This window comes from Rana temporaria, chromosome 11 (genome assembly GCF_905171775.1).
Source record: "Rana temporaria chromosome 11, aRanTem1.1, whole genome shotgun sequence".
NCBI lineage: Eukaryota > Metazoa > Chordata > Amphibia > Anura > Ranidae > Rana > Rana temporaria.
In genome coordinates this window covers 103,574,067-103,600,863 of record NC_053499.1, presented here as the reverse complement: position 1 = coordinate 103,600,863, position 26,797 = coordinate 103,574,067, and the positions used below count along the sequence as shown (strand labels likewise).

Below are 26,797 nucleotides of genomic sequence, written 5' to 3'. Positions count from 1 at the left end.
TGGGGATTTAAGGGGTTGTAAAGGTATTTTTTTCCCCTAAATAGCTTGCTTTACCTCAGTGCAGTCCTCCTTCACTTACCTGGTGTGGAGAAAACCTCTTAAGGGGGGAGGGGGCGACCCCTTAAGTGATCAAAAATAGGCTTTATAAGTACTGAAGGAACACTGCTTGTATGTCCTAAAGATAGTGTAGTGGTCATGGTGAATGGCTTTGGTGTGGGCTTAGCAATTCAACTATTCAGCATTCCCACCCATTTTCTGCAGGAAATGCATTTTCTAGTTAATTTTAATTTTATTCCGTACGTTATTTGGCTCTGCGTAACTACTGCATACTTTCAGCTATTAAGACCATTCAACTTTTAAAATGTTCAGCTCTTTCAGCTGAAAATGGGACAAATTTTTTTCTACTATTTATACTTTTTAAAATATTACGCTTTTTAACACTTTTTTTTAACATTGAAGTTAATGAGAGCATGCTTCAATACCATAAAATCTTGTTCAGCTCCCAAAAGTTTCAGCTCCTTCATACTTTCACCCTGATGCCAAACAAACTTTAAAATGTTCACAAAATATTCAGCTATCCGGCTATATCTTTTCAGTTTGATATAGTTTACATTTTTTGTGAAAAACCTGTTTAAGTTTAGTGATCTTTTCAGGAAATATTATCGATTAAACAGTGTCTATGGGGCTGGTTAGAGTGGATGATGTCATCGCTACAGCACAGAGCTTTAAAAAAAATATATAAGAGAGAAATCACCGCTCTAGGATACTAATCAAAAAGTCTCCTCACCTGATCCAAAGCCACGGGTGCTGGCAATGCATGGAATGATGCATGGACAGCCGCACTCCAAAAATAAATTGCTTTTATTGTAAAATCAAAAAACACACAAAGAGCATGCCACAGCAGACGGGGTAAAAATTAGACGTGATTAACACCAAACTTTAGTGCTAATAAGCACTAAAGTTTGGTGGGAAACACGTCAGCTTTTTACCCTGTCTGCTGTGGCATGCTTTTTGTGTGTTTTTTGATTTTACAATAAAATGATTTTTGGAGTGCGGCTGTCCAGAAAGTTTTTCCTTCATTTTGCTTTAAAAAAATTATCTTTGTTCGTTCTCTATAAATTGCTCTCACGCCCACAAGATCTACCTGTCATACACAATTTATTACATCAAAACGTAGGTATTTTTGCCTAGTTTCAGGCAATGCGCTCAGTTTTGTTTAACGCCTTTTACTTTTGGCTGGTTGAGCTTCCAAATTACAAGAGTTCTACACTTTCTTCCATTGACTGTCCTGTATAAAATTTTTCAGATTTCCCAGCAAAAAACGCACAAAACTTTTTTTTTAAATCGCTAAAATGGCCAAATTTTTAAGTTTATCAACATAAATTTTGTACCGATACGTTCACAAAGGCTGTGTGTCTTTAACGGTGAAGTTGCTGTTTCAATAGCATGTACTGTTGTGGATTTATTAATGCTTGTTTGAAGGGCTCTTAAAATCATTAGGTGTGGGGATTAATGATGAAAGAGGCTTTATAAGTACTGAAGAAACACTGCTTGTAAGTCCTAAAGATAGTGTAGTGGTTGTGGGGAATGGCTTTGGGTGGGTGTGGGTTTAGCAATCCCACGCATTTTCTGCAGGAAATGCATTTTCTAGTAAACATATCCCCTTCTTCATTCATGGTTGGAATGCAGGGAGACTGGTGCTGCTAAGTGCCGGAAAAGGAAGAGACAGAGGAACAGCCAACAAGCCACCCCAACATAAGAGCAAGGTCCAGCTTAGCAGAAAGTAAACCCTCAGGCAAAGAGGCAGGCCAGCACTAAGACTGGGACTTGACTATACTAAAGATGGGAGTGATACAATTGCAAGACCCAGGAATACAACAAAATAAACAAACATTTTGATGGACATTAGAAAACACAACTGAAGACAAGGGATGTGGGAGAGACATTTAACCTCTTATGGCCGTTTCCTGTTGAAGGTGATGTCACTTCCAGTTGCAAAATTTCCTGGCCAGTACAGCTAGGGGACACACCCAACCAAGCCGATCTGTGCTTGGTAGATGGCAGGAAGGGCAGGGGAGACATCCAATTTCACCATAAAGAGTACTTTGCATCTGCCCAATACTATCACATAGGGGCCAAAAGAAGCATCAGAAGATGCACTCACAGCAACCATGTAAATTTGGAGGGGGGGAATGTGAACGGACGACCAAGTCACCGCCTTGCACACCTGTGAGACCGACACATGATGTCGGAAAAAACCCAGAAAGCACCAATTGCCCTGGTCGAAAATGCAGTGACCGGAAAGAGGGCGCCCCCTAAGAGCATAGTCTGCCTAAACCACCGAGAAATGGTGGTCGACAAGAGCGCCAGGCCCCTTTTGTGGACCAGACACCCACACAAAAGGAGCGTCAGATCTCTGAAGCGGAGCCATAGCAGGCAGGAACACCCACAAGGCGCGTACCACGGCAAAAGTATGAAACGCAACTTCCGTAGGATGCGCCGGCCGAGGACATAAGGATGGAAGAACAAAGTCCTTATTCAGGCGAAAGGCCGAAACCACCTTCGGAAGAAGGGAAGGTCGCGGGCGCACCACCACCTAATCCTTATGGAGGATCAAGCATGGCGACTTGCAAGACAAGTCCGCCAACTCAGAAACCCTTCTGACAGAGGTAAAGACCACTAAAGGGGCCACCTGCTGAGATAGTGTCAAGAGAAAAATCTGACGTTTCCAAAAAGAAGGTTCCTGAAGAACCGAGAGCACCAGAGTCAAAACTCATGGGGGAAGAGGTGGGCCAAGAGGGCAAGGTATAGGACAAACCCCCAGCACAAAAAAAAAAAAACACCAGGGAACGGGCCGCAAAAATGCCACTGAAAGAACACCGCCAAGGCTGAAATCTGCCCCCAAAACAGTGCTTTAAGCAATTTTTAGATCCACTCCAAGCTGCAAAAAAAGAAGGACCCTGGACACCGAGTATGTCCGTGGACATCACCCCCATCTCTTCGCACCAAGAGATGTAGGCCTTCCAGGTGTGATGGTAGATCCTCCAGGAAAAAGACTACCGTGCTGGTTGAGAAGACCAAGTCGGACAGACCCCGGTCTCTTAAAACCTGGCTTCCAATAGCCATGTCGTGCAAGCCAACGACTGTACAACAGGAGGAAGTATGGGACCTTGAGACAGAAGGCCCTCCCGCCTTGGCAACCGCCAGGGAACCTCCGCCACCAGGCACCCGAGATTGGCGTACCAAGGATGTCGAGGTCAATCTGGAGAGATTCGAATCATCGGGATCCCCTCAGCCTCCACTCTGGAGCAGCCGAGGAAATGCAACTACAATGGAGTTCAGGCATACAGTCGCCGATACAGGGCCACCAACGCGACTGACGCGTCTGTACAGGATCACTAGACCTAGCCACGAACTTAAACACCCTTGCGGCTGAGACGAGCAGCCAGGAGATCCATGCCCTGTGAGACTCACCTCCTGCAAGGAAGTTGACTCCAAGTACCAAGACCAGTCGCCCTGGTCCAGCATCAGGCGACTCCAGTAGTCCGCCTGCCGGAATACCCGATTGCAGACCGAAGCCACGGCCTTGGCTTTGTCTGGCTAAATCCAGATCAGACGATCTTGCAACCTCCTCGACCGCGAGGAGAGGCATAGCCTGATCGCTTAAAGTACTAGGACAATGAATGGAAGACAAAGTCTACAGCACCTGGTATTCCCAGGCGGTCTCCCATCCAAGTACTAACCAGGCCTGACCCTGGGTAGCTACCGCGATCAGACAAGAGCGGGTGTATACAGGGAGACGTGGCCGTAGACTCACTAAAGTCCAGTGACTCTGGGCCGACTGGACCCCCCAGGCGCCCCCACAACCCGTGAGGCTGGCATCCGTTGTAATCACTGTCTACTGGAAGGAAGAATCTACTTCCCGGACCGAAGAGTCGGGGATCTCAGCCACCAATTCAGAGAGACTGGGTGGCGCACCTGAATCTGACGATTCAGAGACAAAGATTTGCACCCTCTGGAAAACACGTGTGGAACTAGGCAAACAGTACTGCCTCAAAGGAGGCTACCCACAGGCCTAGGATTTGCATGCAGACGGAAAGATGACCGATTGTATGATGGCAAAACCTTCACCGCAGACTGAAGAGTCTGTAATTTCTCCAGGGGAAGAAAGACCTTCGCCACTGAGGAGTCCGGAACAACCCTAGGTACTCCAAAGCTGAGTCGGAACCAGGACCGACTCCAAATGTTAACATCCACCCAAATTCTCAGAGGGTCTGAAAGGCTACAGACACATCCACTAATTCAGAGTTAGAAAGTCGTCTGAGTAGCCCACGATGGCAAAGCCTCGCTGTCCCAACAAGGTCAGGATAAGTGCGAGCTCCTTGGTGCTGGCGCCAGATCAAACGGAAGTGCCACAACTGACAGTGGGCCTCCCCAATCGCGAAGCACAGAAATCTCTGTGACTTGCGCCAAAATGGGACATGCACGTATGCGTCCTTGATGTCCAAGGAAGACAAAGTCCGCAGGATGGAGCGCAGCCACCACTGAACAAATGGATTCTGTGCGGAACTACCCATCGTTCACAAAGGCATTTTAGGCCCTTGAAGCCTAAAATCGGACGGACCCGTCCATCTTTGGGACCGAGAACAGATTTGGATAGAATCCCTCAAACCTCTAGTCCTGCAGGAAAGGTAAAACTAGTCCCACACTGCCCCAAGGCAGACCGACGAGCCGGGAGAGGGAGACACGAGGGAAGAAATCTGTTCGGAGTACTAGATAGGGTTCCTTCCTAGACCACCTCGCAGACCCACTGGTGGGAGAGCAGGGAGGTTCACCGAGTTGTGAACCTGCAAAACCGACCCCCCACCTCAGAGACTGGCCGGGGAAGCTACATACATTGGCGGGTTTGGGTGCCGGCGCGATCGGCTTACGCACGTTTTCGTCCCCCAGCTGAGCCTGTGTCGGCCTGGGAGGGTTTGCCCGTGGACCCCGACTAATGAAAATACCGCTTTGGCGTGGGAAAGGAAGGACCCGGCTGACGGCGGGGCTCCTTCCCCCTGGAGGACTGAGGGAGGAGAGTGCTCTTCCCTCCAGTGACATCCTTGATAATGTCGTCCAGCGAGGACCCAAAAGGTCTCTCACCCATAAAGGGTAAATCTGCCAGGGAGTATGTTAGAGGCCTGGCCAGCAGACCAGCATTCCAACCAGAGAAGGTGGCATAAAACCATCTCTGAAACAGAAGCCCTGGAAATCAAGGGCGCGGCATCCAGTGCAGCATCACAGACATATACAAGTGCTGGACCAGCTGGTCTGCTAGCCTAATAACTTCGGGAGAGAGTCGGTGCTCCTCCACTGTCTGGTGCAAAATGCTTACTTTGTGAGTGACTGGGACCCCAGCATGGTAAACATGGAACGGGTCAGTACTTCGGATCTTCCATCAGTCAGATCCATACAAGCAGGGGTTCCCGCAATAGGGAGAGTGGTTCACCTATACATGACAACCGGAGGGTCCACCACCGGAGAAGCCCACTCTTGAAAAGGCTCTCCTCAAAAGGGGCACGGAACCGCCAGGCGGTGAGGGACTATAAAAGCCCTCAGCAGCTTTTCTCATTCTGCATCTTAGAAATTATCAAAGAAGGGCACAGAAGGAAAAAACCTACACAGAGCGGTTCGATTTGAGTGACCCAAAAAAGACCGAGCCCTCAGCGGAAACCCAGCTGCACTATCCAGCTAAAGAGTCCCTTACAGCAGTGAGAAGCGCACCCATAAGTGCCTTACCATGCAGACCCAGGTACCTGGTCCATGGCTTCATGACAGAGCATTCCCCAGGGGATAACGGGGGGGAGGAGGCACTGTTAACCCCCCGCCCGTCCGCCCCCACCCTGGCACCAAAGTGTCCAGGACTAACAAAAACATCTGTGGGAAACCCAGGTACTAAAAACCTGCTGCCACCACAAGCATGTTGGGGGAAGGACCCAGATATTAGTAATACATACACATAGTGTGTATGTATATTATGTAGGTGTGTACACAAAAACGGAAGCTTCTAAGGCCCTATTCAGGGCATCTCACCCACTTGCTGTGCTGACCAGGGGTACTCGCCTCAGGAGGAGACTGCCCAGCGCTGCCGTCCGCCCTCAGCACACGGCATGTGGAGAGGAAAAAAACGTGAGGCAACTGTGCGGCATCTGAAGGGACCTGTGTACGCCGTAGGATTCAGCACTAGGGGCCAGGACTACTCAAAGATGGCCGCCGAGCGTTCAGAACGCGGCCACAGGAAAATGGCTGACCGCAATGTAAGCTGCGCCATAGTGCAGCTACGACAAAATGGCCGCCAATGGGAGTTTTCAATGCAATCGAAAACCCCCCCAAAAATGTCGCCAGCGCCGGCAAAATTCTGCATTTAAACAGTAAAAGCCTTCTAGGGCTTTAAAAGTGCAAAAAAATAAAAAAACTCACAGGAAAGTACTCCCCAGTACAAAAAACTCAGGCCAGATACCACAGTCCCCTCAGGAAGGCCCCCCCCCCCCCGACAGCGGCAAATGTTAGCAATGCAGCAGAGGGAAAGGAGCAGGGAAGGGAGAAGAGGACCCCCGAACCCCAGGAATGCCCAGCTGTACCAACCCATTTAAGCGGGAGGGACTGTACTTACCCATCCGAGCGAGGACTCGCTGACGCATTCCTGACAGACCTACAACCGAAATGGAGATAGCTGTCGGCCCGGTCCACTGTGAGTGAGACAACACCACAGTCCAGTCATATGTGGACCTCGGAGCAAAGCTCACCGGCCCCCCCAGGAGTCAAGGGGTATGTCGTGGCAGACCTGGCCTCTTTGCAAAGGTGTACCCACGCTCGCTGGTCGGACTGAGTAGACTACAAGGATCTATATTATCCAGCCTGTCTTACTTCTCCTTTGCTAGGCAGAACAAAACTGGGGCTGCATACTGCAGGGAGGAGGGTTATGTCTGGAGGGAGCGGGGCTGTTCAACTCTGTTAATGGAACATGTATTTAATTATCCAACATGTTTCTGCCTAGTCCTCTCCTGTAAACAGGGAACATAACCCACTTGTCAAGATTTAGGGAGCTGTGTCCGTCCATGGACGATGAGAGGAAAAATAGGATTTTATACTCACCGTAAAATCTTTTCTCTGAGTTCATGGTTGGCCACAGCCTTAATCTCGACATAGTGGGAAATGGCCTATCTTTAGGAGTGACTAGGCAGAAAGTGTTAACAACTTCAAAGTTCTCATATATCCTCTCAGCCTGCACCAAGCAGTTCAGTTCGTAGCAAGCAGTACAAACTTTAAAAAAAAAGAGGGGTGGGTGCTGTGTCCATCCATGAACTCAGAGAAAAAGATTTTAAATACTATTTTCTATTTCGTTCATGGATGGACACAGCCTTAATCTTGGCAAAAAGTGATAAACTTTTGCGCTACTGGGAGTTATGGAAAGTGAATGAAATGAATATAACATAAAACGTGGAAGCTGCTGCATCTAATAGTGGTCACTGAACACAAATAGAAAATGTAAGGTGAGATAAGCGCTACACACTGTGGTAAAAAGAATACCACTACAACTGCCTAACAATAAATTCGCTGGCAGATGGGAATGGTCATGAATCACATAACTAAATGTATAACTGATACAAACAATTAAATATACAATCGCAGGTGCAAAAGTGAGGTGCAAACCAATGAACTAACACAGGTGATCCATTAAGGCAAAAAAAATGTAAATGAGATGTGTGTGCAAAGTCCTAAAAATTAGAACAGTCCTTCAATCGGGGGAACCGATAATGGGCATCAATGGGTGCTGACAGGCGATGACTAAAGAATCACAGTACAAAATGCAGAGATATCCAACACTAGTCTCCCAAAACTCTCACCTTAATGACATGAAATGCAGGCATGTAGCATGGATGTGAGCGTGTCCGGGAATGGATGCCAGGATGCTTCCCAATGGTGTCCTCTGTGCTGAGCTCTTGCAGCTATGGCCAATACTGATCCCAGGATGTATAGCTGATCTAAGGCTCAATGCTTATTAAGCATGGGGGAGAAAGAGAAAGGATACTCCGATAGTGAAGTATTGCTAAAATGTGGGAGCGTTTATTAAAGATAAAAGTGGACTCGTACATAAAAGAGAAGGTAAAATGGCAAAATATGCAGCAGGACGCGGCGTGTCAGCGCCGTCTTACTGTAAAGGTGGCTTCTGGCTAGCGGTGGTGTCACGTGATCCCGAATCCCTAAGTCACGTGTCTCGTGACTTCATCAGGGGACTTTTTTTGTATCAGTTATACATTTAGTTATGTGATTCATGACCATTTCCATCTGCCAGCGATTTTATTGTTAGGCAGTTGTGGTGGTATTTTTATCACAGTGTGTAGCGCTGTTCTCACCTCTTTATTTACAGCCTTAATCTTGACATAGTGGGACGTCCCAAAGCAGTGTCAAAATGAGGGGTGGGAACAGCATAAAAATTAACTTCACCCCAAAACAGAGCTCCTCAACTGAGGAGTTGCAACTCTAAACAGCCGCCTGCAAAACTTTGCTGCCAAAGAAGCACCTGAAGATGCACTCACATCAACTTGTAAAGTTTAGTTAAAGTGTGACCGGGCGACCAGGTCGCCGCTTTACACACCTGGCAAACAGACGCTTGATGTCAGAAAGCCCAAGAGGCACCATTGCCCTGGTCGAATGCATTGTGACAGGGAGGCACCCGACCCTTTATGGCGTAGCCTGATCAGGATCTGTCGGATCCACCTCGAAATGGCAGCCGATGAGACCGCTGGGCCCTGCTTGGGACCAGCCACCGAAACAGTGAGTGAACTCCGGAACGGAGCAGTAACAGACAAGTATATTCTCGGAGCTCGGACAACGTCCAAGGGATGCCACGTCGTCTCCTTAGGATTCAACGGATGAGGACACAAGGATGGTAGTACAATATCTTCCTTGAGATGGAAGGTGGAAATGACCTTAGGAAGAAAAAAGGCTGTGGATGCTGCACCAACTTATCCTTGTGGAAGATCAGAGAGGGAGCCTTTCATGACAAGGCTGCTAGCTCAGAACCTTAACTGACCTAACAGCCACCAAAAGGACCACTTTCTAAAAAAGTGTCAACAAGAGAACTTCCCTAATGTTCTCAAATGGTGGTTTCTGAGGCACCTAGAGGTCATGCCGTTAAAGCCATTGACTGTAAAGCAGGATGACCTATGGGACCTTGCGACAGCAGGTCCTCTCGTATCGGTAGACGCCAAGGTGCGACTGCTATTCAAATCCCCACGGAGGTAGTGGAGGACGGGCCATATGCTGAACCTGGCGCAGGCTGAGAGGATATAGTCAGTGGGACCGCACCCTGGGCGGGGCGGTTCGGCTTTGAAGTTAACACTTTCTGCATAGTCACTCCTAAAGATAGCCTTAATCTTGACATAGTGGGAAAAAGCCTGTGTCCATCCATGAACGAAAGAGAAAAAAGGATTGCCGAAAACCCTGGTTGCCCTGCAATCTTGTGCAAACACAAGCCCAGGGCGTGGGCACGTATGTAAACCGCAGTCACACCAATTGTGACATATCACAAATGTCAGCGAGAGAATAGGGCTGGGCGATTTTCCCCCCTAAAAAATATCTTTTTTTTTTTTTTTTTTTCATAAGAAAAACTCGATTTACGATTCAAATCTTATTTTTTTTTGTTTGATGGACACCGCGCCGGGACTGAGGTGCTGCGGGCATGAGTTTTTAGGCGAGGCCGCGGCTTCGGCCTAGTCCACGGCATCCGGCCTCGCAGACTAGGCCGAAGCCGCGGTCTCGCCCAAAAACGCCTACCCGCCGGTCCTGGGGGGGGGGGGCGAACAAATCGATTATTTTTTTAAATATGAATCGATTTGACATACCAGCTCGATTTTTAAATTAGATTTTTTTTTCCAGCCCTAAGTGAGAACAATAATTATTGCACAAAAGCTCCTAGTTAATGCTAAACCGATAAGCTGTAAAGGCTTTTAAAGCGTCGCCAACAGCGATTTTTGAGCACCATCGTTTTGGGCAATATTGTGGGTGTATGCAATTTGAAGACAGAATGTTTGGTATCCATTTACGCGATGCAACCTCATCTTTTATATTTAAACCAAAATTGGGTATAATGTCATGTACACACGAACGGATTTTATGTTGGAAAAAAAACAAAACACATGTTTTTTCAGACGCAATTCCACTCAAGCTTAGCTTGCAAACACACGGTCACACCAAATCCCGACCTTCAAGAACGTGGTGACGTACAACACTACGACGAGCCGAGAAAAATTAAGTTCAATGCTTCTGAGCATGCGTTGAATTGTTACTGAGCATGTGTCTTTTTCCCGTCAATTCCATACAGACGAACGGATTTACCAATAGAATTTTTTCTCTGTCCGAAAAATAGAGAACGGAAAAAGTCCGATGGGGTATACACACGGTCAGAACATCCAATGAAAAGCTCCCATCTGACTTTTTCCATCGGAAATTTCAACCGTGTGTACAGGGCATTACATGGTGTGTTTTTACACTAAAATGTGACACAAACATTTGCAACCATCAGCTTTTTATTCTACAGGGCTTCTGCTTTGAGAAAATATATGATGTTCTAGGGGTTTAAGTATATATTTTTTTTGCCAAAAAGATTTTTACATGTATGCAACAAATAAAAAAAAATAGCTTTGGCGCCAAACTGGTTAAAATATGTAAATACTTAAGTCAGGGAATAGATTCACTTCACGTTAAATTCAAACCAGTTAAAGTAATAAATAAAGAAAATACCAGAATGAGTTCTCATGTGCCTCTTCAGTTTGTAGGTGTCCCTGCTAGCATAGCTGCACAGGCTGCATTGAAAAGGACGCTCCCCAGTGTGTGAACGGATATGTCTTTTCAGCTTGCTTACCTAAAAAAAAAATCAAATTAATGACAAACCTAATGCATCGTCTCAATGCATATAAAATATCCAAATGTTCATGCACATACAGATTTGAGGTAACATATTTGCTTAAAGGAAACAAGCTATAAATAATGGTGCCATTACATATTTGTTTTTGAATGTTTTTGCTATGGGGTTGTAATAATCCTTGCACTCTCCTTATAACTTTTTGCATCACGGACATGGAACAAGCAGTTTTAGAAATATTTTATGTACATAATGTGTACGTGCTTCAGCAGGTAGGTTAGTCTTAAAGCAGCATTACACTTTATAAGCAGACATTTAAATATATTGCAGCTTACCAATAGTTATATGTGATAACTCCATTAGTTTTCTTTTTCGGCTTTCCTCTATTTTCATCTCGAAACCCAGCAAGTCTGTTTTTCACAGCACAAACTCTCCAGCAGAATTTATCAGTTTACATGGATGAGTCAAACCACGCAACACTGGCAGGCGTTATTCAAATGATTAGCTTTTATTAAATTTAAAACCTTTAACATGACTCTCCTCCCCTGACTGACAATGCTCTCTACTGTGCCTCATGTCCTCATTCCTCCAGAGGTGTGTCTCACCAATGGAGGCGTGTTACTGGCCAGATCACCAGGTAAAAACAAAGGTGAAAAGATAAACAGATGCAGCAACCACCTAATGATGGAAAGCTGCAATATATTACATCTTTAGTTTTCATACTGCTTTAAGAGCACAGAGGCAAAGACTGCATCTTTAAAACAAGTGAAGCTTCCAAATATTAATCTTGACGTTCACCTGTTAAAGGGGTGGTTTCACCCTAAAAACTACTTTCTTATTCCACTGCCCCCCCACATTACAATACGATTAAGGCTCTTATTTTTTTTAAGCTGTACATACCTTAGTACAGCATATTCACCCGTGCATCCGGGTTGCGAGTCCCGCGGGAGTTCCTCACATGCTGGTGATTGAAGTTTTGCCCAAAAACGAGCTCCCCCCGTCGCGTAAGCCGCGTCACGGTTGGCGAAAGGAGCCGTACGGCGAGTCGGCGCTATACTGCGCATGCGCATCGCCGTTCGGCTCCTTTCGCCAATCGTGACACGGCTTACGCGACGGGGGGAGCTCGTTTTTCGGCAAAACGTCAATCACACACGTTAGGGAACGCCCACTCCCGCGGGACTCGCAACCCGGATGCACGGGTGAATATGCTGTACTAAGGTATGTACAGCATGAAAAAAATAATAAGAGCCTTAATCGGATTGTAATGTGGGGGGGGCAGTGGAATAAGAAAAAGTAGTTTTTAGGGTGAACCACCCCTTTAAGTCTAGGAGTGCAAATTATTTACTAAAAAGGATAACATTTTAAACAATAATAGCAATAAGGCCTCCAAAAAACGAAATATAGTTAAGAATTGGGGGGTACCATCATCCAAATAGCAATAATAATTGGAGTGCAAGGAGACCGACTATTCCCTCATGAAAAGTCTCCAAAGCAAGAAAGGAGAAAATAGGGGGAACAGTGGACTATCTCGGTAGCCTGAACAGAGTACACATTAGATAAAAACATTTTTTTTTATTGATACACAATTAAAACATAGTGAAGTATCCATATACAAATTGTAACAAGAACTACAAACGTAGATAAAACCATACACAGATCACATTACACTGGTACTCCATTATGGAACATAGGAGCTGTAATATTCCTCAGTGCACGATCATCTACATGTTTTGCACCTCTAAACAGCTTCTTCAGGGGGAACAAAAAATCTAGTACCAGAATATAAATGTTAAGCACCAATACATAATACACATGTGCACAAAGAAAAACAAATAAATGGGGGGAATGAAAAGAAAGACCAGGAGCCAAACAGTGGTGTCACCAAAAATTCCCTGTGTTGGACATGGACTGGATAGGTGTTGGAATTACTAGGTCTCAATGGCCACTAGAGGAAACGTTTTTTTATAAACAATTTATTTTAGTACAAAGGGTATGCATATAAATACATAAATATAAAATATGTGTATTTATATGGATACCTTTGTACCAATATACATTTTGTATACATTTTTTCCTCTAGTGGCTATTGAGCCCAGTAAATCCATCATATATCCACAGTCCGCCACAGGGAAGTTTTGGTGACACTGCTGTTTGGCCCCTGGCCTTTCTGCAGGCCCTCATCGGTAAGCGACTATTCATTGGATACCCCAATTATGTTTTTCTTTGTGCACATATGCATTATGTATTGGTGGTTAACATTTAAAAATTATATTACTCCATCTGCAGATTTTATTCTCTGTTCCTGCTGAAGAAGCAGTTCAGAGACACAAAACATGTAGAGGATGCTCGTGCACTGAGGAATATTACAGCTCCTATGTTACATCATGAAGTATATTGAGCACCAGTGTAATGTGAACTTTGTATGGCATTAGCTACATTTGTAGTTCTTGTTACAATTTGTATATGGATACTTTACCATGTTTTAATTATGTATCAAAAGAAATTATATTTATCTGATGTGTAATCTTTTCAGGGTACCGAGACAGCCCATTGTTCCCCCTATTTTCCCCTTTTTTTGCTTTGGAGACTTTTCATTGGGAATAGTCTCCTTGCACTCATTTTAAATAAAACTACCTGCCCCATGCCCACCTCTCGGCCCAAAACACCACTTATTTGTCTGCTCTCCTTGCAGATCTTTACTCCCACTAGGAGCCACACAGCTTTTCAAGACCTTGCATCCACAGTAGCAAAGAAAAAAACACACACTTCTATAACACTGTTAAGACAAGGGATGGAAATTCCATGGACAAAAGGGAATTATGACTTGCTTGTTCAGGACACAGGCAACCTTTACATACACCAAGGAAGCCAGAATGCAAGGCACGGAGGAATAGGATTTTTGTACTCAGCGTAAAATCCATTTTTTTGGAGTTCATGGACGGACACAGCAGCATCTTGACATATGAGTATTATCCTCCTGTTAGGAGATTGACTAGGCAGAAAAAATAGCAAGTGTTAAAACCCATCATACAGTATAGTACCGCCCAGGGGGCAGTCCCACTGGGTACATCCCTTCTCCCTGCATCTTGCAGCTCAGTTCTTGGAAAAGTAGTACAAACATAAAAAAAAGGAGGGGTGGGTGCTGTGTCCGTCCATTAACTCAGAGAAATGCATTTTACGGCGAGTACAAAAATCCTATTTTCTCTTCCGTTCATGGACGGACACAGCAGCATCTTGACATATGGGATGTCCCCAAGCAGTGTCAAAAAAACGAGGGGTGGGAAAAACACAGCAGCAAACAAACAAACTTCACCCCAAACAAACCAGAGCTCCTCAACTGAAGGAGTTGCAACCTAAAACAGCCACCTGAAAAACCTTGCAGCCGAAGGAAGCATCCGAAGATGCACTCACATCAACCTTGTAAAATTGAGAAAGTGTGGACGGACGACCAGCTCACCGCCTTACACACCTGGGAAACAGACGCTTCATGGCGGGAAGTCCAAAAGGCACCAATTGCCCTGGTCGAATGCACCGGGAAGGGAGGCTCCGCCCCTTTAGAGCATAGGCCTCAGGGACAATCTGCCTGATCCACCTAGAAATGGTGGCCGACGAGACCAACAGACCTTTCTTGGGACCAGTCACTGACACGAACAGTGAATCCGACCTCCGGAATGGAGCCGTCGCAGACAGGTACACCTGTAGGGCTCGAACGACGTCCAAGGAATGCAACGCAGCCTCTGTGGGATTCGCCGGCCGAGGACACGAGGATGGGAGAACAATGTCCTCATTAAGATGAAAAGCTGAAACAACCTTAGGAAGGAACGACCGACCACCTTATCCTTGGGGAAAATCAAATAGGGAGCCTTGCAACACAAGGCAGCCAAATCAGAAACCCGTCTGACTGATGTAACCGCCACCATCTTCTGGGAGAGAGTCAAGGGAATCTCCGTAATGTTCTCAAAACGGGGGCTTCTAAAGCACCGAGAGAACTAAATTCAAGTCCCACAGAGGTAGTGAAGGATGTACCGGAGGGGCCACATGTTGATCCCCCTGCACAAACGTACGCACTAGAGAGTGCGCCGCCAAGGGTCGCTGAAAGAAAACAGCCAAGGTCGAAATCTGCACCTTACATCCTACTTAAGGAGAGTGTCTGGTCCTCTCCATGCTGTAGAAACAGCAGAATCCTGGAAATCAAATATGCACGTAGATGCCAACTCCTCTCCTCACACAGAGATGTAAGCCTTTCACGTATGATGGTAAATCTTCCGGGAAGTAGACCTCTGTGCCCGCAGCATGGTAGAAATCAGAGTCCGACAGACCTCGGTCTCTCAGCATCTGGCCTTCAATAGCCATGCCGTTAAAGCAAACGACAGTAAAGCAAAATGAAATATGGGACCTTGTGACAGATGGTCCTCCCGCAGTGGCAGGCGCCAAGGAACATCTGCCAGATGCACCAGAATCGGCGAACCAGGGACGGAGCAATTAGGATCATCGGAATCCCTTCGGCCTCCACTTTGCGGAGCAGACAGGGAAGAAAGGCATAGATTAGCCGATACGGACCTCACGGCACTACCAACAGGTCGGACACGTCCGCCCACGGGTCTTTTGACCTGGCCACGAACCTCAACACCTTCCAATTGAGCCGCGAGGCCAGGAGATCCATGTCTGGCGTGCCCCATTTTAGACACAGACTTTGAAACACGTCCGGGTGTAGCGACCACTCTCCTTGGTCCAGCGTCTGGGGACTTATGTAGTCCGCTTGCCAGTTCTGTACGCCTGGATTGTACACGGCCGATAGAGCGAGCCGGTACATTCCGTTCTGCCCACCTGAGGATGTGAGCGACCTCCGCTGCTGCAGCCAAGCTTCTTGTGCCCCCTGATATACGCCACAGCCGTATAGGTCCTGACTGGACGGCCTTGTAGTCTTAGAGACCACTCGCAAAGAGAGCCCGATCGCCTGGAGTTCCAGGACATTGATCGGCAGGTGGAATTCTTCCCGAGTGCAGCGCCCCTGGGCCGACTGAACTCCCCATACTCTTTCCCCCCCCCCCCCCCAGCCGGTGAGGCTGGCATCCGTCATGACCACTGTCCCGTGACATGGAAGGAGCGACTTCCCGGCCCAAAGACCCGTCAGCCACCACACTAGCGAGGATCTGACCAGGCGGCTCACCTGGATTTGACAATACAGAGACGAAGGGCACTTGTCCCAAAGCAACAGAATATCCCTCTGTAATACTCAAGTGTGAAATTGAGCATACGCACCGACTCGGAGGCCACCATGAGACCCAGGACTCGCATGCAAAAGCGGAGCGTTTTTGGGCTGTCAACCGATGCACCGCAGCATTTATAATTTTCTCCATGGGAAGAAACACTCACCTCCGAGGAATCCAGGACCAGCCCCAGGTATTCTAGGCGCTGAGACCGTACCAACACCGACTTCTGAACATTTAGCACCCAACCAAATTCCCGGAGGGTCTAGCAGGTGATAGACACATCTTCCTCTAATTCGGAGCTTGAAGAGGCTCTCAGAAGAATGTCGTCCAGGTAGCTCACAATAGCGATTCCACACTGCCTCAGCAGGGCCAGAATCGGGGCGAGCACCTGGGTGAAAACCTTTGGTGCCAAAGCCAGGCCGAAGGGGAGGGCCACAAATTGAAAGTGGTCTTCCGCAACCGCAAAGCGCAGAAATCACCGATGCCTGAGCATATGGGGATATGCAAGTATGCATCCTTGAAATTCAAGGACGCCAGGAAATCCCCCGGATAAAGAGACGTGACAACAGAGCGAACCAACTCCATCCTGAACCTTTGCACTCTCACAAAGCAGTTGAGGGCCTTGAGATCCAGGATTGGACAGACCCCTTTCTTCTTGGGGACCACAAACAGATTGGAGTAAAACCCCTGAAACCGTGCCTGTTCCATTACAGGAACGATCACCCCCCCTTACCAGCAGATCCTGAACTGCCCCAAACAGGGCCTCCCGACGACCTGAAGGTTGGAGGGAAAAAATCTGTTTGGTGGGCAAGAGAAACTCTACCTTGTACACCAGAAAATAACTTTGCAAACCCACCTGTCGGAAAGAAGAGTCGTCCACCGAGCCGAGAAGACGCCCCCCCACCCGAGTGTTGGGTGGGGGCAGACCTTCATGACGCAGATTTGTTGGGCTTGCGGAACCAGGGGCGCTTCTGGCCTTCATTGGGCGGCTTGGGAGCGCTTACCTGCAGCACCAGGCGGATAAAAAAAATGCTTGTGGGCTGTAAAAGAGGGCCCCTGCCTACGGCGAGGCTTCTTACCCTTACTGGATTGTGGGAGCAGAGTGCTCTCATCTCCTGTGGCATCTCTAATGTCATCCAGAGAGGCCCCAAAAAGTCTTTCACCCTTAAATGACAAATCCACCAAGGCTTTCTTAAAAGACTGGTCCTCGGACCAACACTTCAGCCAAATCAGGCGGCGCAACAACACCGTATTGACCGAGGCTCTGGAGAGCAAGGGAAGTGTATCCAGGGCTGACTCACAGACAAATTTAAGGCCCTGCACCAACTGGTCGGCCAGCGCCACACAGTCCGGAGGAGCCTGATGCTCCCCCAACCCCTGAAGCAACATTTTTGCCCATTCAGCAAGTGTCTGAGACACTAGTGCCCCGGCCATGCCCGGTCGTACCGCTTACTCCTCAACCGTGAACATGCCTCAGCCTTCCCGTCTGTGGGGTCCATGAACGCAGGAGCCCCTTCCACAGGTAACGTGGTCCCCTTGTTCAGTCTGGACACAGGGGTCCACTGACAGGGGAGCAGTCAATTTTTCAGGAATTTCTCCTCAAAGGGATAACGGACCGCTAAACATTTTGGGGCAGAAAAAACCTTTTGCGGCCGATCCAATTTCCTTGTATAAAAGTTTTTCCAGATAAGGAACACAAGGAAACACCTTAGCAGTGCGGGCCGGCTTACGGAATCCAAAAGGGATCGACATCCGACGTCTCCGCCGTATCCTCCATTTTCAGAGTATCCCGCACCGCAGTGATAAGTGCTCCTACAAGCGCCATATCATGCACCGACCCTGATGCAGAGTCATCCTCACTGTCCGTGCGGTCTAGGCCTGCATCCTGACACATCGGAACCAGGGCCAGTAGCTGGGCCCGATTCCGCGTCAGAGGCATCCCCGGAAGAAGGTGGAGGGAGGGGGGTGTATTTTACCCCCTTTTTGTCTACGCTTCGCTTCCACCCTGGCAACAAAAGCCTCCAGGACCGCCACCATAGCGTCCACAGAAACCGCAGGGGCACTAGTTGCCAATTCAGGTACGTCTGGGGAAGAGGTATCCGGTTCCGACGCCACGCTGACCCACCACCTAACACCCCCAGGGACCACCCTCCTAGCTGCTGCAGAGAGACAAGAGGGTCCCCAGAGGATCCACCACCCGACCAGGTACCGTACAGCTGCCGTCTGACCAGGCCTCCTAGAGTTGCTCTCCCCGTGCCGTCCCTCAGGAAAGTGTGTTGGAGCCGTTTGCGCCGATATTCTGGCCACTGGAAGCAAAATACACCACATAAAATGGCCGCCGACCTGTAAGCAGAGCATGCGGGCTACAACAAAATGGCCGCCGACACATGTAAATAGCGCCGAGAACCGCCAAAGTTGTGGCTGCTAGTGGATTAAAAAACAGACACAAAACGGCAGCGAACACCGAGGGCTACCCCTAAGGCAGTCCCTCCACCACACACGGCAAATAAAGAGCACCCCCCAGAGAGCGGACCTGCCGCACAGCCCCCAGCCCTAGGATGGAGCCCCCCCCCAGGTGGACCCCGTATTGCAGCCATCCCAGCTACACAGAGCCTAGGGAGGGGAGAGAGGAACAGCAGGGCGGACCCTCCATCGACCTCCCCAGGAATGCCCCAGCCATACCCCCCTGCCGGAGCAGGGGGACTGCTACTTACCCATCCTGCGACTCCTGTGTCGTTACGGCATGGCTGTCGGCCCGGCACACTGACATATGTGAGCCCTGGAGCATATAGCTCACCAGCCACCCCTGGAGCAACAGGGCATGTTGTGCAGGCCTTTTTAGTTATGCGCTGGGCTGTCCACATGCTTGATGGCCGAACTGGGGGGGGGGGACTACAAGGATCAAGGATCCAGCCTGTCACCCAGTCGGCAGTTGATAGATCTCAGGATCAAAAAGTGCAGAAAAAAAATTAAATCCCCAGGCCACATGGGCCCACAGGGAGCCATGTCATTTTCCTGTGCTAGGCAGAAAAAAAACTGAGCTGCAAGATGCAGGGAGAGGGGATGTACCCAGGAGGACCGCTACCGGGGCGGTACTGGGTGATGTGGTTTAACACTTAACATGCTGTTTTTCTGCCTAGTCAATCTCCTAACAGGAGGATAATACCCTTATGTCAAGATGCTGCTGTGTGCGAACGGAAGAGAAAACTGGATTTGAACTGACTATGCATGCATCGGGTGAAGCAGGTACGATAATCAAGTTCTATTTTGTGGAGCATGGGTAACAGAATACTCAGTTGAGGGAAAGCAGAAACCATCGTAAACGGAGACAAGGAGATAACTAGAGCTTCCGAGGCCAGATCTCTGGGTATGGATACAAAAAGAAAACAACAATTGTATCTGGAAGCTAGGATGTTCACATCCAGAGTCCCAAATTTTGACATAATTGACTGAACAATTCTGATGAGGAGACCTTTTTCACTGGTCCAAATAGCAGTATCAGAGTTGGACTGCTAGTTGTCCACTTCTGTGAAGTGGACTGTACATATTGCTGGGCAGTGAAATTCTGTGCATGATAGAATACTGTTGGTTTTACTTCCTCTGCTTTGTTTTCCCTTGATGGTTGTTATATTCCATTGTGTTGTCATTGTCTGAATGTACCCAAAATGGGCATCCATTAGAAGGTGGGACTGGTGCTGGAGGGACAGCCTGAAGGCTCTGAAATCCAAGAAGTTGATGGGGAGTTTGGCCTCTTCACTTAACCATGTTCCCTGAGCTATCAAGGATTGAAAGACTCCTCTCCAGCCTAACAGACTTGCATCTGTTGTATGGACTTTCCAACTGTAGGAAAGATTTTCTGTTAAAGTTGGAGTGGTGATACACTAGGACAAGCACTTTGCTCGTTTGAATAGCAACATGGGTAGATCCAGGGAAGGAGCTGCCATGCTGAAAGTAGGTTTAGTTTAACCAGAGTTCTTTAATGGAATGGGGCAAAAAGCACTGCCTCGGAGGAAGACCATTTTAACCAGGACACTCATAGGGAAATCGCACTGTGGGGTTTCTTTGGGATCGCCCCCGTCATGCACAAGTTCTGAAAGGGGAACATTTCTTGAAGAAACCACTTTGCCTGGGATCTATCAAGAATCAGACCCAAGTATTCAAGAAACAAGGCAGGTCGGATAGATTTTTTTACTTTATCACCCAGCCAAAGGCCTGAAGCAGCTGAATTACATTTGCTGAGAGTTGTAACGCCCCTTTCACACTGGGGTGGTTTGCAGGCGCAATTGCGCTAAAAATATCGCCTGCAAACCGACCTGAAAACAGTGGGCCAGAGCAAAGTATTCCATGTAGAGAATGCTGTAGAGCAGATTTTTTTTTTTTAAATGCATCACCCAACCAAAAAGTTTGAATTGAGCTGTGTTTGTTTGCCGACAGCTAGATGCGAGAATCCGAAGATTAGTAAATCTGTATATACAAGTACAGATTAAACAATACAATACCATATACATAATTAGGGGGGAGAAAATATAATAAATATAATCCATAATATGAATAACAATACGATATAGGTTCACATATATTGAAGTGCATAACACTGGCACAACACTTACCACAAAAGACCGGACCATATCAAAAGTATATAAGTATATATATTAGACATAATGGGAAATAAAGCGCAAAACAGCACACATCGCCGTCAAGTAGATTGGGATCATAAATCCAGCAAATCCGGAGTACACAATAAAACATAGTTGTACTGTAATTAATGACAAATTCTAATCAAACACATACAATTGTTCATAGCAAGAAAAAAAAATGAAAGAAAGAAAGGGAAACAGAAGAAAATACATTAGGAATTAATATAACTATAGAAAAGGTTTAAAACTGAATGAGTCATTGAGTCCTGGATATTTCAAGGCGGACAACTCATGAATCCACTTAGCCTCCTTCTGAAGGAGCGACTTGTCATAGTCACCCCCTCTGTCTCCCGGAGGGATGTGCTCAAGAGCTGAAAATTTCATTTTGAAACTATCAAAGTGATGAAAAATGCCAACATGGCGACTAATTGGAGTCTCCATTTTCTTTTTAGACATCAATGCAACGTGATCGCGGATGCGATGGAAAAAGGGGCGTTTCGTTTTTCCAACATAGAATGCCCCGCAGTCACATTGCATGAATGTAGACTATACCGATAGATTGGCAGGTCACAGAGAAAGACGGTCTGTAGACACGTCCATTCGGGAGCGCAATGCTGGATGCAGAATGGACGTCTCTACAGAACGGGCATCTGTGGCAAGGTCTAGTCCCCTTGGGCCCTTTCAAAGAGGGCTTTACAGGAACAATGATCGCTCTGGACCAATTTATCACAAAGGGTATGCGATCTTTTCTAGGTAATCTCTGGGTAGGCATTGATGTGTCTCGATACCGTCTCATCACTCATCAAGAGACACCAATACCTCTGTAAAATCCAGGGCTGTGGAGTCGGAGTCGAAGGAAATTTTGGGTACCTGGAGTCGGAGTCGGCAAACAATGCACCGACTCCTACTAAATTTAGATTGGAATAAAAATTAAAAAAAAAGCAAGTTTAAATGTCCCAATTCACAAAAAGTTATAATTAATGACTTCTCTACTGTAAGAATAAAGACCAATGCATGCAGTGCCTCACGTAACCGCAAAACGAACACGTTAAGTGACCGTGAAGAAGCATGCTTATCATGTGCTTCACTATATGGCACGCAACGCACAATTAGGAGCTGCAATACTTATACATTCCATAGTGTTGTGTTCTGCATTTACAGGGAACGCATGTTAGAGAACCAGTAAGTGTCCAAATAAAAAAATTCCAACAGGAGTTTTATAAAGCACTAAAAGAAGTTGAAAAGTATGATCGCTCATCAAAACTTACTGTTGAAGAAGTCATCCTTGTTTATCCAGAGATCGTTAGTGATGTGGCCAGAATAGTTACTGCAATGCCACCCACCCAAGTCAGTGTCGAAAGATTATTTTCAGCCCTAAAAATAATAAAGTCTGACTTAAGAGCCTCTATGAAAGAGGATCTGGCAGAGGCAATTCTCTTCCTTAGAACTCTACATTGAATTGATTTGCATTTGCTAAGCCTATAACTACATTTCAAGATTAATATAAACCATTTCTAGGTTTTACAGATTTTGTTTTTGGTTCATTATAGATAAGCTTTGTTTTTGTTCTAAAACAACCAAATAATGTGGTTTGTATTTTTGAACTGGTAAAGATCATGTTCCTGATGTTTATGCCTGCTGCTACTATCCAGCCACTTGATTGTTTTCATTGTGTTTGTCTTTTGCTTAAACTGTGCAATACAGTAGACTGTTGGCTTCCCAGCCAGTAGTCCTGTGGTAGGTTGCGTTTCTTTCCCTCAATGAACGTATAAAATACATTCGCATATTAATACAGAGGAGTCGGAGTCGGAAGTACATAAAACTGAGGAGTCGGAACATTTATCTACCGACTCCACAGCCCTGGTAAAAATCGCACGTAAATTTGTCGGGGATGATTTGAAAACCGTGTAATTAAACGTAAGCCGGAATTGGCTTTCGCGGGTATGCCTTTTTCAGACATTTGTTGCTGTAGCCTCGTTCGCGGAACCGTGATTGCAATTGTTTGGCTTTGTGTTCAAAATCAGACTCACTCAGAGTCTGAGATACTGCCCATAGGGTATATTTGAAATTAAGGATTTAGGATGCGAGCTTGAAGCGTGTAGAAGAGAATTGCCCGCTGATGGTTTGCGGAATAGGGTGGTACCTATTGCGCCATCCTCATGGCCCAAAATTTAAACATCCAAAAAGGTCAATCTTGTCTGGCTAGTCTCAAAGGTGAATTCTGATTTTGAACACAAAGCCAAACAATTGCAATCACGGTTCCGCGAACGAGGCTACAGCAACAAAATGTCTGAAAAAGGCATACCTGCGCGCCCAACGTCAGAATCGGAGGTCACTCCTCCATGATTCGAAATCAGCGAAAGCCAATTCCGGCGTACGTTTAATTACACAGTTTTCGGGTCATCACCGACAAATACGTGCGATTTTACAGAGGTATTGGTGTCTCTTGATGAGATGGTATCGAGACACATCAATGCCTACCCAGAGATAACCTACAAAAGATCGCGTTCCTTCGTGATAAATTGGTCCACAGCCATCATTGTTCCTGTAAGCCCTCTTTGGAAGGGCCCAAGGGGACTAGACCTTGCCGCAGATGCCCGTTCTGTAGATACGTTCATTCTGCATCCAGCATTGCGCTCCCGAATGGACGTGTCTACAGACCGGCTTTCTCTGTGACCTGCCAATCTATCGGTATAGTCTACATTATGCAATGTGACTGTGGGGCATTCTACATTGGAAAAACGAAACGCCCCTTTTTCCATCGCATCCGTGATCACGTTGCATTAATTTCTAAAAAGAAAATGGAGACTCCAATTAGTCGCCATGTTGGCATTCTTCATCACTTTGATAGTTTCAAAATGAAATCTATTAGCTCTTGAGCACATCACTCCGGGAGACAGAGGGGGTGACAAGTCGCTCCTTCAGAAGGAGGCCAAGTGGATTCATGAGTTGTCCGCCTTGAAAAATGCAGGACTCAATGACACATTCAGTTTTAAACCTTTTCAATAGTTGTATTAATTCCTAATGTATTTTCTTCTTTTCCCTTTTATTTCTTTCTTCATTAATTTTTTTTCTTGCTATGAACAATTGTATGTGTTTGATTAGAATTTGTCTTTACAGTACAACTATGTTTTATTGTGTACTCCATCCAAAATAATCCTCTATTCAGCAGTCACTGTTCACAGCTGTATGACCCTGGCACATACTTCCATTCATGACCGATGTAATACCAATCAAAATTGTTGGCATATTCTTTTGGATTTTGTCCTTCATATTCCCTATATGTATTTTATTTTTTCCTCGTTATTTGAAGCAGGGATTAATTTATTATTTATTATTTTATGGCGTGCTTGCCGCATTTTGGGACCATCTTCCCATTTTTTAGATCCTAATCTGGGCCATATGGACACCCAGGGATTGTCATGTTTTGATTGTCTAACCAATCTTTCGGTTGGCGACAGGCCCCCTTTTTTGATAATTAGGTATGAACTCTAAATCCCCCTCCGTTTGGCATTTGTTTTTGTTTGTTAATTTTCTGCACACTTTTTTGATCTTACTGTGCAGCGTTTTTTCCACCTGATCTGTATTGTGCCAGGCTGCTTACCCTCTTCAAAGATGGCGTGTTGCGATTCGGCATCACGGCAGCTCGTCCCATGTAATGTGCTCGCGCATGCGCTGGACCCTCCTCCAACGATTGGTTGACGTGCAGCCCACGGGCGGGTACTCATGCCACTGTCATTTGTCCACATCCCGGCGATGACGTCAGACGCCGCCAGGATGGTATTTAAGTGTGCGCTTTTGCTGCGACACCTGGCATAACCCGTGGGAAACAGTCCTGAGGGCTTTGTACCTCCAACATTGGAAACCCGATCAAGTGTGGGACACTTCACTATAGATAATTTCCTTGTGAGATATCCCCATTCTGATGCAGCAATGTACAACTCGCTACCAATGGGGCCATTAACTCTTTGGAGGTTTGACCCCTCTGTGGCGTTATTTTTGAATATTTAATTTTATCCTTTTTTTTTTATATTTTTTTCCAGTTACCTGCATTTATTGTGCATACTAGTCACCCAGTGAGTTCTGGATGTTGTGCATCCTTTTAAATTTGGAATGCACGTTAAAGGTTACAGCCTGCAAGTTGTGATTTTGGAAATCTATTGGTTCCACGCTTTATTTTAAAAAGGTATTTCAAGTAAATATACTTTGGGTATACAAATATTAGACATTGTAGTTGAATTTTTTAAAACATTAATTTGTTTATATTAGGCTCTTCCACACTATGGCTCTAGATTGAGTGTCGGATTTGCTGGATTTATGGTCCCAATCTACTTGACAGCGATGTGTGCTGTTTTGCGCTTTATTTCCCATTATGCTTCTAATAGATATATACTTTTGATATGGGCTGGTCTTTTGTGGCAAGTGTTGTGCCAGTGTTATGCACTTCAATACATGTGAACCTATATCGTATTATTCATATTATGGATTATATGTATTAGTATATTTTTCCCCCCCCCCCCCCCCCCAATTATGTATATGGTATTGTATTGTTTAATCTGTACTTGTATATACAGATTAACTAATCTTTGTTCCATCCTATGCATTTCTCTTTTGACCTGTAGCTTTATCTGTTCAAGCTCCTGAAGAAGCTCAATTTGAGTGCAACTTCTGAAACAGGTTTCTTCTAGCTCTCCGCTGGAGTTATCTATATTGATCGGATGGTTTTATATTGTTTGTTTTCCAATAAATACATTTTTCTATTTTTTCATACTATTTGTGTTATTGCATTTACTAGCACCGTTTAAAAGTCCTCAGGGTTTGTTACCCTTTCCCCATTGTGTTTTGTGTATTCTTCATAGTGGACGAGGTGCTTTGATTTGAGGATCTGTATTCCACAATTTGCTACTAGTGTCAATAGCTAATCAATAATGGCGAGAGCAGCTACTGACACTAATCACGTACTCATACAGCCGTGTAATATTAAAATAGAATATATAAAATACGTGCCGCGCTAAATGTGTATCCCACGAGATACTAATGTTAAAGAAACAAACTCAAATATATGCTGTGGCTAATAAGTAATCAGGCTTAATCCATATATAGCATAATGAACAAATTGGAAAAATATATATGAAGTGACCTTCAATAGAGTGCTTAAGTACCAAATCCACTGTGCTGCCTTAATCGCATGAAGCAGCACAGCCCAAAACACATGAAAGATCTATAGATCCATCTGTGAAATTCAAATAGTGCTGCGATTCCACACACAGGTGCTTCCCACCCTTAAGCAATAGCCGCTCAGCTTGGAGTGTGTGACCTTGCGTTTAATCTTAGTCAAAACACGCTTCTGAATCACCACTGGAGTGTACTGCGGGGTCTCAGACTGTTTGGTATCGGAGTCTCCTGCTTTACGATGCCGTCTCCTCAAACAAATGGCAAAAGAGGCTCAATGGTGTGATATTGTTTGTATAAAATTTAAGAAAAAAGCCCCTAAAATGGGGTACTCACATGATAAAGGTGCATCAGTGCACGGCTCTGTATGAGGCATAAAAAACTCTGGGGATGTTTGTGCGATCGGCTGTTCCTCCTCTGAAGGCAAACCTGCTGCCTTCTCCACTGTCATGTCCCCCTCCTATGCACGTTCGATACAGGGATAATGTATCTTCATCAGGGTGATACTAATTAGAGGTTGACCGATATGGGTTTTTCTCTGGCCGATATTTAGAAATCGGGGCAGCCGATGGCAAATATATGATGCTGATTTTTTCGGTCGATATTTTGGGCCGATTTTTGGATTGGGATGCATTGTGTAGGATGGATGGTGCTGGGTGTGGGTGGGAGATGCGTTGTGGAGGGGGAAAGATGGTGCTGGCTGTGCGTGGGGGATGCGTTGTGGAGAGGGATGGATGAATGGTGCTGGGCGTGGGTGGGGGATGCGTTGTGGAGGGGGATAGATGGATGGTGCTGGCGGTGGATGCGTTGTAGAGGGGGATGGATGGATGGATAATGCTGGCCGTGGGTGGTGGATGCGTTGTGGAGGG

The 26,797-nt window shown here is 46.2% G+C and overlaps 1 protein-coding gene and 1 pseudogene across 3 annotated transcripts in view; both read right to left on the bottom strand.

The window, feature by feature from the left end:
* Nucleotides 1-26,797, bottom strand: part of CTCF (CCCTC-binding factor) — a 260,150-nt gene that overhangs the window by 117,265 nt on the left and 116,088 nt on the right. For all 3 annotated transcript variants that reach the window (XM_040328784.1, XM_040328783.1, XM_040328782.1), the window contains exon 5: nt 10,786-10,906. In XM_040328784.1, coding sequence (XP_040184718.1) covers nt 10,786-10,906 — 121 coding nt within the window. The remainder of the gene's footprint in view (nt 1-10,785; nt 10,907-26,797) is intronic.
* LOC120918143 lies at nt 3,695-3,813 on the bottom strand (annotated as a pseudogene).